The sequence below is a fragment of the Eriocheir sinensis genome, chromosome 22, assembly GCF_024679095.1.
Source record: "Eriocheir sinensis breed Jianghai 21 chromosome 22, ASM2467909v1, whole genome shotgun sequence".
Lineage (NCBI taxonomy): Eukaryota > Metazoa > Arthropoda > Malacostraca > Decapoda > Varunidae > Eriocheir > Eriocheir sinensis.
In genome coordinates, this window is record NC_066530.1 from 7,904,264 (window position 1) to 7,922,585 (window position 18,322).

General features: G+C 45.7%; 2 protein-coding genes across 2 annotated transcripts in view; both read left to right on the forward strand.

Moving 5' to 3' along the window:
- Nucleotides 1-10,500, forward strand: part of LOC127002284 (cell adhesion molecule Dscam2-like) — a 146,091-nt gene extending 135,591 nt beyond the window's left edge. The window contains exons 18-24 of the mRNA XM_050868095.1: nt 28-330; nt 1,133-1,356; nt 2,395-2,470; nt 3,003-3,147; nt 8,085-8,212; nt 9,440-9,557; nt 10,365-10,500. Of these exons, the coding sequence (XP_050724052.1) occupies nt 28-330; nt 1,133-1,356; nt 2,395-2,470; nt 3,003-3,147; nt 8,085-8,212; nt 9,440-9,557; nt 10,365-10,500 (1,130 nt within the window). The remainder of the gene's footprint in view (nt 1-27; nt 331-1,132; nt 1,357-2,394; nt 2,471-3,002; nt 3,148-8,084; nt 8,213-9,439; nt 9,558-10,364) is intronic.
- A 2,919-nt stretch (nt 10,501-13,419) lies between these two features.
- Nucleotides 13,420-17,298, forward strand: LOC127001984 (uncharacterized). Its single transcript, XM_050867297.1, has 3 exons — nt 13,420-13,936; nt 15,603-15,749; nt 16,562-17,298. Exons 1-3 carry the CDS (start codon nt 13,705-13,707, stop codon nt 17,281-17,283), a joined length of 1,101 nt encoding a protein of 366 aa, XP_050723254.1. The 5' UTR covers nt 13,420-13,704; the 3' UTR covers nt 17,284-17,298.
- The last annotated feature ends 1,024 nt before the right edge of the window (nt 17,299-18,322 follow it).

Genomic DNA, 18,322 nt, shown 5'->3' on the forward strand with positions numbered 1-18,322 from the left:
AACCTAACCTTCCCCGGGTGTCCACAGAGCCCAGCGCGCCGCCCGGCCGAGTGAGGTGCGACGGGGTATCCTCATCCAGCCTGGTGGTGACGTGGACCCCACCGCCGCCCTCACACAGGAACGGCGTCGTCACCAGCTACCGCGTCGCCTTCTGGAAAACGGCAGCCACGGAGGACGGCAGCGAGGAGGCCGCCATGATGTCCAAGGGTTTGCGCGCCCAGCTGGACAACCTGAGGCCCTGGACGAACTACTCTGTGAGCGTGGCGGCGTCCACCAGGGCGGGGCAGGGCGTGGCCTCCGAGGCGCTGGTTTGCACCACTCATCAGGACGGTGAGGAACGCAGGCATATATGTTAATGGATATACAGAAGAGCTGAGGGACAGATACATTGATAGATAGATTGGTTGATAGACAGATGAATAGACAGATAGATGGATGGATAGCTCAATCGACAGACAGGTAGATAGATTGATTGATTGATATAGCGAATGAAGATGGATCAATAGAAAGATCGATAGGTAGATCAATATGAGGGTAGATAGATAGATAGATAAATTAGCTGACAAATAGATAGATAGAAAGCTTAATTGACAGGTAGGTAGATAAATAAATAGACTAAATGCTTTATTGACCAGAACAGTGAGTGACACAGACAGAAAGCTATGTAAAGGGATAAGTGAATGGGGAGACAGATAGACAGGTAGACAGATAGATAGTTACATAGACAGATAGACGATAGAGATAGATAAATAAATCAACCAAGTGACCTTCCAGCCGTGCCTCGTATTAATCACATGAGAGCAGCCACCATTTTCGGCACAGCTCGACTCACGTGTTGACCCACACCCGCCACACACCTGCAGATATTTTTCAGCTAGATCCATACACTCGCCCCGCATTCACATGTTTTTTTTTTTTTACATTGCACGAAACATTACCTGGGCCATCCCGTACAGACACACCACCACTGCTTCACCCCTTCTCCAGTGCCTCCTTCCTTCCCTCCCTTCACCTCTTCCTCACAGCCTCCTTTCTTTACCCTTCATCACTGCCTCCTTCCCTTCTCTGCTGCACCCTTTTTCACCGTCTCCTTTCCCCCTTTCTTCACCGTCTCCTTTCCTCCCTCATGCAGTCCCCGAGGCCCCAGCACGCATCAAGGCCGTGGCGTCAGGTCCCAGGGCCGCCGTGGTGTCCTGGGCCCCGCCGGCACACCCCCACGGCCGCCTCATACGCTACACCGTGTACTGGAAGGCTGCGGGCGGTGGAAGCGGCGGCGGTGGTGGGGAAATCAGTCGCCGAGTTGACCCCGAGCTGACCCACCTGACGCTGCATGACCTGTCCCACGTCGCCCACAAGGTGAGTGAAGGGTTGACCAAGTGCTGTGTGGACTGGTCTTCATCCTGGCAACCATTTGTCCGTGATCCGTGTTTGCATCTACGTCAGTGTCCTTGTCTTTGTCTGTGTGCAGCATTAGGAAATTGAGCTACCAAGTTTTGGCAAGATGGCAGCCTTAGCCTTGGTCCTGGTCTTGGTCCCCACCACCAAGTCGCTAAGCTGAGGGTTGTGCTGGCTAGTGGTGGGGGGGGGGGGCAGTGCTTGTAAACAGAGGACAACTCGTAGTTAGATGCGTGGCTAGTGTCGCCTCTGCCGCACATTCTTACCTTCTGTGAATGTTTCGTTGAGCTGCGCTTGTGAAGGTAAACGGTCCCCTGGAGGAGCTGCTGCTAGAATGTTGTGAGGGGAATGTTGTTGTAGGATGCCGCCTTGCTGGCCAACTGGCGTCTCTCAGTCTAGCTGGAAAACTTGTATAGTAGACTAATCCTATAAACTGCTAGAGTAGCGTGAGTAGTACTGCAGCAGCTTGAGCACCAAATACATTCCATTAACCAAATAAATTAAGTACAGTTTTATCTTCACTGTTGTGCCATTCCGTCCCGTGGTCCCAAGATCTAAGCTGAGATGAAATTATCCAGTGAATACCCGTTCTTCTGTGTCCTAACATTTGTTATGCAGTATAATGCTTGATCTAAATTTTCCTTATTAATCTCATTCCATTTCAAAATTTCATTTGAGTCACCTTTCAGTCCACCTCCTTCCAAAGAATGTAGATTAAGCTTCTTTAGTCCTTCCCACGGACCTTGTGCCTAGCGGAACACATATCTACATTCATCCGTTTGTGTGTGTCACCTGTTCAACAGCAGCGACATTAACAGCAACGTTGAAGATAGTAGTGATCTATGGAAGACTGATAATACTAGGTGTGCCAAGATAAATACTAACAGCAACAGGAGCAGCAGCACTGATGGCGATGATAATTTGAATGATATCCCACGTACCACCCCTATTAGCCATTACTGTTCTAAAATACTTCCCTGTGTGTGTACATCTGTGCAGGTGTGGGTGACGGCGGCCACCAAGAAGGGCGAGGGGCCCTCGAGCAGCGTGGTGCTGGTCAAACCCTCGCACTCAGGTGGGTGGAAGTGCAATGGCAGTTGAGGTTTTATTTATACATTTACTTATCTATTTCTTATTTATATATTTATTTATGTGTGTGTGTGTGTGTGTGTGTGTGTGTGTGTGTGTGTGTGTGTGTGTGTGTGTGTGTGTGTGTGTGTGTGTGTGTGTGTGTGTGTGTGTGTGTGTGTGTGTGTGTGTGTGTGTGTGTGTGTGTGTGTGTGTGTGTGTGTGTGTGTGTGTGTGTCTGTGCGTGTGTGTGTGTGTGTGTGTGTGTGTGTGTGTGTGTGTGTGTGTGTGTGTGTGTGTGTGTGTGTGTGTGTGTGTGTGTGTGTGTGTGTGTATTGTAGCTCTGTGTGGATCTAGCAACGCTTTATCATTGATTGCTTTCTATTCAGTAACTTCTCTACATTATTACTACGCCAAGTGACCTTTGCATCACATAATCAAGTCTCTCATCACCTTTACATCACCAGTAATTCTATGCCTATAGTAACCTATGCATCGCCTAATCAAGTCCTGCAATGCTGTGTCCCCATGGCATGCAGTGGGCGCCGGCGTGTGGTCCGTGGGCGGCAACGTGACAGCGGCGTGGCGCGAGGACGTGAGTCTGCCGTGCGGGGCCGTGGGCGCGCCGGAGCCTAGCCTGGAGTGGGCGCACGACGGGGCTCCGCTGCACTCCGGCCAGCAGAGGTGAGGACACGTACTGGCACACGGAGACACACTCAGACGGACACACACATACATAAACACACACACAGACACACTTAAACAGGCATACATAAATAGACACAAGGGAACGTACAATTACAGAAATATAAATAGATATAGACATCAAGATTCATAGATATACAGAAGTAAAGGACATGAGCAAAGGGAACATTGACTAACACAGACACACATAGAGAGACACACACACATACAGACATAAGGGAACACACAGTTAAGGGCATACAAATAGATACAATCAACATATGTAGATTTGAAGAAGTAAGGGACATAACTGACAAAGGTAACATTGACTCACATAGACAGTCAGTGAACATGGACAGGTACAGATGCCGGCCAGCAAAATGTGCGGGCATGTGGCTGGTCGGATCCCCTTCTGTAGCTATAGTAATATTAGTAGTAGCAGTAAGTAGTAGTAAGTAGTAGTGGTAGTAGTAGTAATAGTAGTAGTAGTAGCAGTAGTAGTAGAAGCAGAAGTGGTAGTAGTAGTAGTACGCCCTGGGCCTATCAGTCCTCTAAAATGAAATCGCGTTCGCAGAAACACGGGTGAAACAGGTGGCTTATGCGGATGACCTCTCAGGTGCTGGTAAAATCTCAGACTTAAAAGGGTGGTGGGACACTGTGAACACCGCCGGCCCTGAGATAGGATACATCCCTAACGCCACCAAGTCTGTCCTTATTGTCAAACCTGAACATTATGACCATGCCACAGAAACTTTTAGAGGAAGTGGCGTCATTGTGACAAAAGACGGACAACGACACTTAGGTGCAGTGATCGGGACAGAGGTATATAAGGAGTACGTGGGAGACAAAGTAGCTGAATGGGTGAAGGAAATAGAAGCTTTTGTCTGCCATTGCCAAGACTGAGCCACACGCTGCCTATTCAGCGTACACCCACGGCATCCAACATCGGTGGACGTTCCTGATGCGCACCATCCCCGGCATCAGTCCACTCCTCCGACCACTGGAAAACGCCGTCAAGAATGTATTTTTGCCGGCGCTAGTGAAATCTCATGCTTGGGGGAGGAGGCGAGGGATATGCTAGCACTTCCCCCAAGACTGGGTGGGATGGGGATCACCAACCCTGAAAAGTTGGCTGATAAGGAGAACCAAAAAAAACTCCATCAGCCTTACCAGGTCACTCATCAACAGGATCATCGCTCAGGAGGCAGAGGGCGAGATAGACCAAACAGAAATAAGAGATATTAAAAGAAAAATCTCAGAAGAAAGGCAACAGGTCCAAAAAGACGAGCTGGACCGTCTTACACACCACCTGTCCACAGAAATGGGTAGTAAAATACACACAGCACAGGAGGCAGGCGCCTCTAACTGGCTAATGTCATTACCAATCAGAGCAAAGGGCTTCAGCCTCAACAAACAAGAATTTGTCGACGCCATTGCTCTGAGATATGGCTGGCCGATTGAGGGACTGCCTGATCTCTGTGCATGTGGATCACCAAATGATGTCACCCACACCATGACATGTAAAAAAGGAGGCTTCGTCTGTATTCGACACGATGAAGTGAGGGATCTGACAGCCAGCATGCTCGGGGAGGTATGCCAAGACGTCACTACCGAGCCGGCACTGCTTCCCCTGGACGGCGAACACCTTCGGTACAGGACGGCCAATACCTCACAGGAGGCACGGGTTGATGTAAGTGCCCGCGGATTCTGGGAGCGCAGACAGCGGGCGTTCATGGACATCCGCATATTTGACCCGATGGCTGCCTGTCACCGTGAGCTGCCCCTGCAAGCCGCCCACCACAGGAACGAGCAGGAGAAGACAAGGGCATACGGTGAAAGAATCCAACATGTGGATCAGGGCAGCTTCACCCCCCTCGTCTTCACCACATCCGGCGGGATGGGTCCCAGGGCCCAATGCTTCTACGCACGCCTCGCGGAACTAATCTCAGAAAAGAAGCATCAGCCAAGGAGTCACGTTGTCGCCTGGATGAGGTGTCGCCTCTCGTTCTCCCTGCTCAGGTCGGCCATCCTATGTCTCAGGGGCACCAGACACTCTGGCCCAAAAGCCACCAACATCTCCAATATGGACTATGAAGCCACAGTGGTGGAGAGTGACATTAGGGTGGGTCGGGAGTGACTTGAGTGGGGAAGGAAAGGGGGATCTAGACGTAATAGATGATAGGTGATTTAGTGTCAGGTAGTATTAGTGATATGGTTGGATGCCACAGTCATTAGCGAACAGAGTTGGGGCTAATGACCTCCAAACTATGGAGCCCTCCATGATTATGTGTCGGGAAAATAAACATGGGTGGAGGTATCATTTATGTTGTAGTAAAAAAAAGTAGTAGTAGTAGTAGTAGTAGTAGTAGTAGTAGTAGTAGTAGTAGTAGTAGTAGTAGTAGTAGTAGTAGTAGTAGTAGTAGTAGTAGTAGTAGTAGTAGTAGTAGTAGTAGTAGTAGTAGTAGTAGTAGTAGTAGTAGTAGTAGTAGTAGTAGTAGTAGTAGTAGTAGTAGTAGTAGTAGTAGTAGTAGTATAGTAGTAGTAGTAGTAGTAGTAGTAGTAGTAGTAGTAGTAGTTGTTGTTGTAGTAGTAGTGGTGGTAGTATAGTAGTAGTAGTAGTAGTAGTAGTAGTAGTAGCAGGAGTCGTATTGTCAGCAGCATTACTGGCAGTAGTAGCAGCAGCACCATCACTCATCCTCCAAATATTAATTTTTAGTAACAAAAAAAAAATCATCGAAATTTTCTACACAAAGTTTCCAACAACTTTCGTAAGCCTACCTAACTTGTGTCATGTACAAATTGACATTTTTAGTTGAAGAACAAAGTTACCAGCAGACTGGTAAGCAGTGTCTTGGCAAGATTCCCACCACCTGCCGTTAGCTTTCCAACGCCTACAAGGCAACGGTGTATTATGGGCGCAGTGTGACGAATAAAACTCTAAGGACCCAGCCAGCCATGTTTACATTAGTGAACGGCTCCCGTGATGGGCAAAGCAACTCCCCGGGCCGTCAGTACGTGCTAAAACCCTTGCCCGTGTAGTTACCTTTGCTTCTGAACAAAAACAATGCGTCCATCATGTGCCATGATCGAACTAGATCTTTATATATTGTTCTTTCCTGTGCTGCACGTTACTCATTATCGTAATGAGCTCCTTCCTTTATCAGCCCACAACAACTCAAGCCTACCCGCTCCCTTGCTATGCTGACTCTACTTTTATCACATGATTTCCGCCAGTTCTTGTTTAGTAACAGAATGAACGGAAATCAAAGAAAACATGAAGGAACGAAGAATGAGAGCCACGTATGTAAGTCAGTGTTTGTTTAGGGACTCTTGGAAACATAAAGGTGTGGCGTGGCACTCACGTCTTCGTCAGCAGGTAGCGGCCAGTGCTCCCACGTCCAGACGCGCATCTGTTATGGCTGAGGCGTCGCACCTCACAGCTCGCCGACAGTGCCGTCGTTTACTGTGACTCATGTGACGGACAGTCGTCTCAGGGCTTTGGAAGCGGTAAATGGAATTGGCTTGTGTGATTGGCTTGATGTGTTTATGTATCTTGGTACAATAATTACATTGTGTATAAGTGTGTTGTGCAGACCATGGTTTAGGTCAGGCTGACCGTCAAAGAACTGTCTGATGAAATTCGCTTATCGGGACAGGACATCTCTGTCACAAAACACACCGGAAACTCATCTGTATCAGATAATATATATCTTCCCAAACATTCTCCTCGGGAATTGAACCTGGGTCTTTGAGACAGGAGGCACACACTTAAGCATCGAGCCAAAAGGATTCCCTTACTTCAAGACCTTGAGAGGTCATACACGTCTTCTGGCCCTCACATGTGATCCTGCAAGGAAGGAGGCGAGTTCATGACTATTACACTGTTGTCAGGGGCAGTGGCCTATATCTCAGGCAAAACGTTCTGTGTCAAAGGGTGCCGACTCGACGGCCAGGTGCAGCTACCGTGGAATTGGTCTCCCTATAGATAATCCCTGCGTTCCTTAATGACCTGTTAAAGTGTAGGCTTAGAGGACGCACTTACCGTGCTGCCCACCAGTACGCGTCGCTCTGAAGGAGGTGCGACACGGTTCTATAAACTATTCAGATTTTTGCTTATATCGCATCCAGTCTATAATCTGGTAAAGTCATGTTCAGATTTCTTTTTTTAGGTGCTGCCTATAGCGCCGGTAGGCAGTATGAGGGATCTCTTGGACGACCCCAGCCCGTTAGTGCCGCGGGCGAATCTTATTTATAGTGTCTGCCAAGATGTATGACTTGCTTGGGCCATTCTGCCCCCTTGCCCCCCGGTGCTCCTTTTGATCGAAGTCGCTGAAGTTAGGGTTGACTGAAGGACTGGGCAGCATGTGGGTAATCTTCCGCCGCTTGGCAATGGCTGAAAATTGTCAGCGTGCATTGGTGGGGCTCGAACCTAGGTCCCCGGGCTCATCACGCCCGCACGCTGACCACTCGACCACCGCCTCCACGGTAGTACATTTTAGCAATGCTTCAGTAACTCTTGAGCATGGCAGTGGTACGTAAAAGAGCTACAAACATTTTCAGAGCTGTTGTTATAATTATACTCGTTACAAGTTCTTTATGTTTTTGTGCCTCTTACGTTTTACTCCGAGTTAGATATTGCTTTAACTTATGCAGTTTACTCCCACGTATGATTCATTTCACATACAAAGTTACGTTAAATGGCGCAGTATCATCTTTCTTTATCTTTCTCTCCTTCATTTTCTTTACTCATTCAACATGTTTTTTCCACGACTCACAAAAGATGCCAGTGCTTACAATACATACATCTCTAAAGCTTAAGTCAACCAGGTACTTTCTTTCCTGCATCTCTTTTACTTGGCAGCCTGAAGCAGGATATATTCACTTCCTGGCAATGTTTCCCTCATGTGTTTGTATCCTGAGAGTTGCTATGTCCCCAGGGCGTCGGTGCAGCGGGACGGCACCCTGAGCCTGAGTGACCTGCAACGGAACGACGGCGGCCGCTACACGTGCACCGCCACCAACCACCACGGCAGGGACTCCGCCGTGTACCACCTCACCGTGCTGGGTAAGACAGGACCTGGCTAGAATCTGAGGACTACAAACATTAGTGTGATCCTTTTAAAGCATAACACGAAATAAAATGTTTCTGATGAGGCGCAATATAAAGTCACACTATGCCTACAACCAAACAAGCTTCGGCACATATTCATTTCTCGGCATTATATATATTTTTTATTTGCAGCTTGATGGTTTTAACTTGGGAGGCTACCAGCATTAGTAAGATGTTCCTTTTTCAGTATAACATCAAAGAAAAATCATTAAAGAACAAATGTTAGGATCTAATACAGAAAACTGATGTGAGAATGATATCATACATTAAAACATTATGATGCACGACTTAAAGCATTTGTTAAAGAGACCTAGACTGAGAGGCGACCCGTTTGAGGTACTTTAATGGGAAAAAAACGTATAATCGAAGACAACCCTGATGGGATAATAATACCGAAAAAAACAAAAAAAACATGTCAGATCAAGTTGTACAATCACACTATGTACTGCCTGGAGGTTGGGATGGCAGGTTCCTCCCTTTTCCTTTGCTGTATACCTGCAACAATAAACTGTCAATCCATCAATGTCATGTCCCACAATAATATATGCAAGTTGTATATATTTAGCTTTCAGAAAGAGACAGTTCCTTTCATACATGTTATTTCCATGTTATTTCCTTACACAACAGCATTTGTTTCTCTTGAGGTATTTTAATGTGTAAAAAGGACTAACAAAGGTGACGTTGATAAAAATAGTTGTACAGAAGGAACATGTCAGGACCCGCAGCAATAGTTACAAGTTGTCTAATTCCAGATTTCAGAAAGAGACAGTGACTGGCATATTAATTTCCTAACACGGCTGCATTAACTCCAACGGATTAACAAAGATGACGTTGATGAATTACTTATACTGAAATAAAAACACATTCGGTCCCATAACCAAAGATGCAAGTTGTGTGAGTTTTCAGTTAAAGAGAGTTGTGTTTATTTCCTAACACAGCAGCATTAGTTTCGTAACGTGGGTTCTCTCCAAAGGGACGCCCACGAAACTCATGCTGGGGCAAGTTGATCGATTCTTGGAAGGGCGTGGGATGGATAGAGTAGCTGCGTGGAGGCTTGCTCGCGGGGACTCTCTAGGTTGAAAGAAGGCTGAACGGGTTGAGGGGGCTGAGAGGTTGAGTGAAGCTACGTGCCCCCTGACGTATGTTCCCCGTTAATAGTTAGTTATCTTCTCGGTTCCGCAGTTCCGCCGTCACCACCGTCGCTACACGTCATCGAGACCACCACCTCGTCAGTCCGTGTCCAGTGGAACGTGGAGGACACCGGGGGCGCCACGCTGCAGGGCTCCTCGTTGCACTACAGGTCGGGCTATAATGTTGTTTTGGCGAGGTTTTCTTGTAGGAACTTGGTTTGCATGTTGATTTTTGGCGCCGTTGATTTTGTACAGTTCTTTTTTACAGTAATTTAACGTGACACATATCTGGGGGATCGTAGAATTGTTTAATTATCAGTGCCATAGCGGTAGTTACACTTTGGAGATTGAGATCCTTAGAACCCTTCCCACAGACTCCATATATTATTTTATACAGTTGTCTATTACAAAAAATTAACGTGACACATATCTGGGGGTCTTAGGATTGTTTAATTATCAGTGTCATAGCCATAGTTAGACTTTGGAGATTGAGATCCTTAGAACCCTTCTCACAAACCCCATATATTATTTTGTGAGAGAGAGAAGATGCTGTCCACTCGTAGTTTGAGAAATGGAATAAAGTTGTGACTGCATTGACTTTCCCCACGGATAACTTGGACCCTCACAGCCGCCCTCGATGCAAACCTATATACACATCAGTGCTTCCTGTTCTTCCTTGTTTCGAATGTAGATTTTTCATGCTACTGTCTTTGTGAGGTCTTGTTATAATAATTTGATGCAAGGGTCAATTTGTTTTATGTTTTCGTAAGAGTTTTCTTTGTCTAGTGCGTCCAATGGGGCTGATCTGCTTCTTTGCTGCAAAATGGATTACTGTCTTCTTATTCTAATGTATCCATCATGTATATTTATGTGTATCTGTTTTATAGAGTTGTTTTTAATGGGGAAGGAGTGAGTGACAGTAATGGGAGACCAGAAAAAAGTAGAGTATTTGAGAGTAAGAAGCCTAAAAAGAGTAGAGTAGTTGAGAGTAAGAAGCCTGAAAAGAGTAGAGTAGCTGAGAGTAAGAAGCCTGAAAAGAGTAGAGTAGTTGAGAGTAAGAAGCCTGAAAAGAGTAGAGTAGTTGAGAGTAAGAAGCCTAAAAGAGTAGAGTAGTTGAGAGTAAGAAGCCTAAAAGAGTAGAGTATTTGAGAGTAAGAAGCCTAAAACAGTAGAGTAGTTGAGAGTAAGAAGCCTGAAAAGAGTAGAGTAGCTGAGAGTAAGAAGCCTGAAAAGAGTAGAGTAGTTGAGAGTAAGAAGCCTGAAAAGAGTAGAGTAGCTGAGAGTAAGAAGCCTGAAAAGAGTAGAGTAGTTGAGAGTAAGAAGCCTGAAAAGAGTAGAGTAGTTGGGAGTAAGAAGCCTGAAAAGAGTAGAGTAGTTGAGAGTAAGAAACAAAAAAGAGTAGAGTAGTTGAGAGTAAGAAACAAAAAAGAGTAGAGTAGTTGAGAGTAAGAAACAAAAAAGAGTAGAGTAGTTGAGAGTAAAAAGCCTGAAAAGAGTAGAGTAGTTGAGAGTAAGAAGCCTGAAAAGATTAGAGTAGCTGAGAGTAAGAAGCTTAAAAAGAGTAGAGTAGTTGAGAGTAAGAAACAAAAAAGAGTAGAGTAGCTGGGAGTAAGAAGCCTGAAAAGAATAGAGTAGTTGAGAGTAAGAAGCCTGAAAAGAGTAGAGTAGCTGAGAGTAAGAAGCTTAAAAAGAGTAGAGTAGCCGGGAGTAAGAAGCTTAAAAAGAGTAGAGTAGCCGGGAGTAAGAAGCTTAAAAAGAGTAGAGTAGCCGGGAGTAAGAAGCTTAAAAAGAGTAGAGTAGCCGGGAGTAAGAAGCTTAAAAAGAGTAGAGTAGCCGGGAGTAAGAAGCTTAAAAAGAGTAGAGTAGCTGGGAGTAAGAAGCTTAAAAAGAGTAGAGTAGCTGGGAGTAAGAAGCTTAAAAAGAGTAGAGTAGCTGGGAGTAAGAAGCTTAAAAAGAGTAGAGTAGCCGGGAGTAAGAAGCTTAAAAAGAGTGGGTCAGTAGTGTGAGAAGCTTGGCGGAGTAGCTAAGAGAAGCTTAAAAAGTGTGAGTAGCTTGGAGTGGAGGTTAATTAGACTCTAGACAACTTGTGTGAGGTTGGCGGAGGCTCATTATAGTAGACAACTTGTGTGTGAGGCTTATGGAGGTGCGGAGGTTCATTATACGCTAGACAACTTGTGTGAGGCTTGGCGGAGGTTCATTATACCTAGACAACTTGTGTGAGGCGGAGGCTCATTATACTCTAGACAACTTGTGTGAGGCTTGGCGGAGGTTCATTATACTCTAGACAACTTGTGTGAGGCTTGGCGGAGGCTCATTATACTCTAGACAACTTGTGTGAGGCTTGGCGGAGGTTCATTATACTCTAGACAACTTGTGTGAGGCTTGGCGGAGGCTCATTATACTCTAGACAACTTGTGTTAGGCTTGGCGGAGGCTCATTATACTCTAGACAACTTGTGTGAGGCTTGGCGGAGGTTCATTATACTCTAGACAACTTGTGTGAGCCTTGGCGGAGGTTCATTATACTCTAGACAACTTGTGTGAGGCTTGGCGGAGGTTCATTATACACTAGACAACTTTAGTGAGGCTTGGCGGAGGCTCATTATACTCTAGGCAACTTGTGTGAGGCTTGGCGGAGGTTCATTATACTCTAGACAACTTGTGTGAGGCTTGGCGGAGGTTCATTATACTCTAGACAACTTGTGTGAGGCTTGGCGGAGGCTCATCATACTCTAGACAACTTGTATGAGGCTTGGCGGAGGCTCATCATACTCTAGACAACTTGTATGAGGCTTGGCGGAGGTTCATTATACTTTAGACAACTTGTGTGAGGCTTGGCGGAGGCTCATCATACTCTAGACAACTTGTATGAGGCTTGGCGGAGGTTCATTATACTCTAGACAACTTGTGTGAGGCTTGGCGGAGGCTCATTATAATCTAGGGAACTTTTTCCTTAGCCCTGTATCCTTCCTGGAGTCCCCGATGACTGACGGATGAGGCGTCTGACAGAGAGGAAGCACAAGGAGCAGAGCCATTTTCTTCTAGTATGCACTGGGAAAGCCAGGCTATCCCAGGAAGAACAAGATGCAAGTTCCAGGAGAAAAGCCACCCTCGGTACTCCAAATACAAGGTCGCTTCTCCCTTGCAACTTGTTTCTTGTTCTTCCTGTGATGTGAAGCCTGTGTAGCCTTTCCCAGTGCAAGCTAGAAAAAAATGGCTCTGTCCCTTAAGCCCTCTCTACTCTGGACGTCGTTGATGTTCTTATTGTTGTTTTGACTTATAAGATGAACTGGGCTATGAAGATAATCACAAAACTTGCCTTCTGTAAAAAGAGGTTGAAATCGATGCTACCCTGGAGGGAGGTGAGGGAGAGGCCGGGGTTCAAGGTACTCGCTGCATGGTGGTGACTTTACGTAGAGTGGATGACGAGCACCACGAAAGAAATACTGATAAGGTTCTGTTAGTAAATGCAAAGGGTAGAACTTCTTTTAATGGGTTAATGTTTATGGTTAGTGAGTGACTTATTAACAAAGGTGACGTTCATTTAGATCGAGCATTATATGAAGGGTAGAGGTTGTATAAATGGGTGTAAGTTTATAAATAGATGAAGGATAGATGAAGGCTGACGTAAATAAGGTTGTGATAGAAGAGTAGGGTAGTTTTCCTAGCAATGGGGTTAATTCTATAAATAGAGGAAGAGAAATGGATGATTCTAGTGCAAAAAGACGTTATAAGAGATCCTAGGAAGTTTATAAGTAAGTATATGAAGACAAATGAAGTTTTTTAGTAGATGAAGAACGATTAAGTTTACAAGTATATGAAGAAAGATGATATTGATTTTTACAAATGTGCATGTGTATATATGTATGGTATTTCAGTAAATAGTGTAAATTGACCCCCCTTTCGGCCACTTCTTCGGATTCTTTACAGGAGCAGCAAGTAGCGGGCTTTTTTTTTTATTATTGTTTCCTTTTTTGTGCCCTTGTGCTGTCTCCTTTGCTGTAAAAAAAAAAAAAAAAAAAGCAGTTTAGCATGTTCAGCTACGAAGCCGCGGCTCCGGGTTCGAATCCCAGCCTGACAGTCGGCGTGCAGCCCACCCAGCCTTTCATCCTCCCTTATGGACTGGTCAATAAATAGGTACATGGATAAACCTGGGGAAAGAAAACTGTGGTAACCCGAATGTCACACTGGCCCTGTGTCCCGGGGTGATGGGTTGTTACCTCCACAGGCTCAAGGGACAATGAGAGGAAGATGAGCACCGCAGCCACGCTTACGTATAGTCTGATTTTGCCCCCAAGTTTACCGTATCTATGTATGCATGTATATGTGTATGTATGTATGTTTCCCATATACAGGTCGCAGCGAGCCCTCCAAGACCGAGTCAGCGCGCACTAAGGGTCGGCCGCCACAGAACCCTCCCAAGTTTCAGTTCGTGACCACCAACAGCTCCCAGGCCACGCTGTACCTGAGCCAGTGGACGGACGGCGGCTGCCCCATCACACACTTCAGCGTCGAGTACCGCAAGGACGCCGCCACCGCCTGGACCACGGGTAAGGGAGCCAGGGTGGTGCGGGGCAGGAAGTTCCAATGGTGCGGAGACTTGACTGTAGTGTAGCAGAAGACAGACTTTGAGGGTGATGTTAACAATGTTATGATAATACAGTGCAGGGTAGGATTTGTGACAGGAATGCTAACTAATGGTGTGTGAAGACTTGATTGAAGTGTCAGTACAGAATGGCTTTGCCGAGGGTGATGTTAACAAGGGCATGGAGGTACAATAGCAGGGTAGGATGTGTGACAGGAATTCTAAGTAATGGTGCGTGGAGACTTGTTATAGTGTACCGGTATATAAAGACTGACAGGGGTGATGTTAGCAAGGTTATGGCAGTACAAGATCAGGGTTGGACTCGTACTGATTGGCTTATAAGTATCGCTATAGAGTCTGTGGGGAAAGCTAAAGGTTTATCTTGGCATTTATTACTAAAATTAGAAGCACAAAGCAGCCGTGGTGTGTGTGAGGGAAGGTGAAGGTTTATCATTATCTCACCACTGAAGCTACTACTGCTGCCTTATATCTCACCACTGAAGCTACTACTGCTGCCTTATATCTCACCACTGAAGCTACTACTGCAGCCTTATATCTCACCACTGAAGCTACTACTGCTGCCTTATATCTCACCACTGAAGCTACTACTGCTGCCTTATATCTCACCACTGAAGCTACTACTGCAGCCTTATATCTCACCACTGAAGCTACTACTGCAGCCTTATATCTCACCACTGAAGCTACTACTGCAGCCTTATATCTCACCACTGAAGCTACTACTGCTGCCTTATATCTCACCACTGAAGCTACTACTGCTGCCTTATATCTCACCACTGAAGCTACTGCTGCCTTATATCTCACCACTGAAACTACTACTGCTGCCTTATATCTCACCACTGAAACTACTACTGCTGCCTTATATCTCACCACTGAAACTACTACTGCCGCCTTATATCTCACCACTGAAACTACTACTGCTGCCTTATATCTCACCACTGAAACTACTACTGCCTTATATCTCACCACTGAAACTACTACTGCCGCCTTATATCTCACCACTGAAACTACTACTGCTGCCTTATATCTCACCACTGAAACTACTACTGCTGCCTTATATCTCACCACTGAAGCTACTACTGCTGCCTTATATCTCACCACTGAAACTACTACTGCCGCCTTATATCTCACCACTGAAACTACTACTGCTGCCTTATATCTCACCACTGAAACTACTACTGCTGCCTTATATCTCACCACTGAAACTACTACTGCCGCCTTATATCTCACCACTGAAACTACTACTGCTGCCTTATATCTCACCACTGAAGCTACTACTGCTGCCTTATATCTCACCACTGAAGCTACTACTGCTGCCTTATATCTCACCACTGAAGCTACTACTGCTGCCTTATATCTCACCACTGAAGCTACTACTGCTGCCTTATATCTTACCACTGAAGCTACTACTGCCTTATATCTTACCACTGAAGCTACTACTGCAGCCTTATATCTCACCACTGAAGCTACTACTGCTGCCTTATATCTTACCACTGAAGCTACTACTGCTGCCTTATATCTTACCACTGAAGCTACTACTGCTGACTACTGACGTTAGGTGTAATAGCTTACCACTAAAGCCACGAAGATTGAGTCACCCATTCCTCCCGCAGTGGGGACGGAGGTCCCGCCCACGCGCACCTACTCCCTGGGCGGGCTGGAGGCGGGCCAGCGCTACCAGCTGCGGGTCACGGCGCACAACGCGGCCGGGTCCACGCCCGCCCAGTACGCCATCACCACGCCGCCGCTGGAGCACGCCAGTACGTACAACACTTGACTCTCGTAGTGTAAACCAGACATGATTGGAACTGTCATACTGTATTATTTTATATCTTTAATACATTCAGCCCTCTGCTCAACGAATCTAGCAAAAAAAAGATTTATCGAACCCCACGTAGCTACCAAACCAAACAATACTTATTCTCAGCCTTTTTTTTACCTTTCCTTGGCCACTCTTCTAAACTCTTTTCACAGGGGCAGTGATTAGCCGGCTTTTTTTTTCATTACTTGTTTTTGGCCTTGAGCTGCTTCCTTTACTGTAAACATAATTATATAATTTCATCAATTACTTTTTCAGTAACACAATTCTTCATTACAAATTGACATCATCACTGTAAACAATGTATATTTCCTTTTATTTGACTTTGTTGCTTCATCGGACATGTTTTGCCGCCTGTAATGAATCCTGCGTCACTGTACTCACCAGAGCCGATCTGTTAGCCGGCAGTGGTCGTGGCCGATACCACCAGTTACCTTGTGATCGCGATTACTGATTACTTTGGCGAAAAATAATCGATTAATAATCGATTACCATCACGATCACTGGACTCTGAGATGATGGATTTGTTGTTCACTGCCCCTCCTTACCGTGCCAGCCCAGTACTAACTTCATACTATATTTTTTTTAGCCATCACTGCAGTGCCTGTGCAGGTTCGTGCCGCCCCGGGTGCCTACTTGGTGTTTCTGTTTCTCAATTTTCCAAGTGACGTTCTTTTTTTCCAAGTTTTCTTTTATTTCTCTGAGAAACATTTGCCGATAACTTACTGATACCATTCTTCCTCCCCCGCCCAGTGGCCACAGACTCCGGCGTGAGTGTGTGGGGCGGCGCGCCCTTCGCCTCGTCGGGGTGGCAGGAGCTGCGGGTGGTGGTGCCGGCGGCCGTGTCCACCCTCACCTTGCTCCTCACCCTCACCACCGTCTTCGTCTGCCTCAAGAAGAGTGAGAACGATGTCTGGTTTTGGAGGACTTCAGCATGTTTGACTTTCCTATCCTCGCCTCACTGCACAATACTTTGGTTCCTCTTCCCTTCACTGCACAAGACTTTACTTCCTGTGTTGCCCCACTACACAAGACTTTCCTTTCCTATGTTGCCTCAATGCACAAGACTTTCCTTTCCTGTGTTGCCTCAATGCACAAGACTTTCCTTTCCTATGTTGTCCCACTGCACAAGACTTTTCTTTCCTGTGTTGCCCCATTGCACAAGACTTTTCTTTCCTGTGTTGCCCCATTGCACAAGACTTTCCTTCCTGTTCCCTTCACTGCACAAGACTTTCCGTTCCTGTGTTGCCCCATTGCACAAGACTTTCCTTCCTGTTCCCTTCACTGCACAAGACTTTCCGTTCCTGTGTTGCCCCATTGCACAAGACTTTCCTTCCTGTTCCCTTCACTGCACAAGACTTTCCGTTCCTGTGTTGCCTCACTCACAAGACTTTCCTTTCCTGTGTTGCTTCACTGCACAAGACTTTCCTTTCAACCTCTTCCCTATACTGTCCAGCATTCTACTGCAAGAGTGAACCGTTATCTTCATTATTTCATCCCTCTCATTGGTAAACTCTGCAGCATCCTTCATTCCTCTATATTTCCTAAACCCTTTCGAGACTGCAAGAGCTACAAGACACCTCTCAACCAAAGTTAATCGTTTTTTCTTTTAGCATTATGTCATTTTATATTGTGAGAAAGTGAGAACGCTGTCTTGGTTTAAAGGGCTTCAGTGTGACTGCCTATCCTCGCCTCACAGCACAAGACTTTCCTTTGGAGCTCCCCCGCAGAATTTGGAGCAGCCTTCATTCATTCCTAATTTCCTTCTTTCCTTTTCAATTTCCTTCTTTCCTTTTCAATTTCCTTCTTTCCTTTTCAATTTCCTTCTTTCCTTTTCAATTTCCTTCTTTCCTTTTCAATTTCCTTCTTTCCATTTCAACTTCCTTCTTTCTTCTTTCTTATATTCATGATTTTAACCCTTTCGAGACTTCCAGAGCTACAGAACACCTCGCGGAAACCAAAATCAATCCTTCTTTTTTGCCTTGTTTCTTTATAACGGAGAATTTTGACCATTGTTTTCCCTTGTCCTGCCTCGTATACCTCATTAATCTGTTCTTGAAATGTTATAGTACACGGGTTTTTCCTTATACACGGTCTAATCTGGAACCTGACATCCGTGTATAAGGAGGGACTACTGTATTTTCCTCCTTTCAATCTTTCAGTATTTCCTTCCTTCTTCTTTCATTCTTTCTCTGACTTAAACCTTTTCGAGACTGCTAGAGTTGCAAGACACCTCACAATCAAAACCTATCGTTCTTTTTGCATTGTGTCTTTTTTTTATAGAAGTTACATTTTGCGAAGAATTTTTACCATTGTTTTTCCCTTGCCCTGCCTCGTGTACTTCATTCACCTGTACTTCACCTGTCTTTCCTATTGCACGGTCTAATTTGGAACACCACTACTACTATTACTACTACTTCCACTACTACAACTACTACTATTACTACATCCTAAGGTAGAGAGCTAAGAGAGGATATAAGCTTAAGAGGACTGTACACCTACTTTGCATTTTGC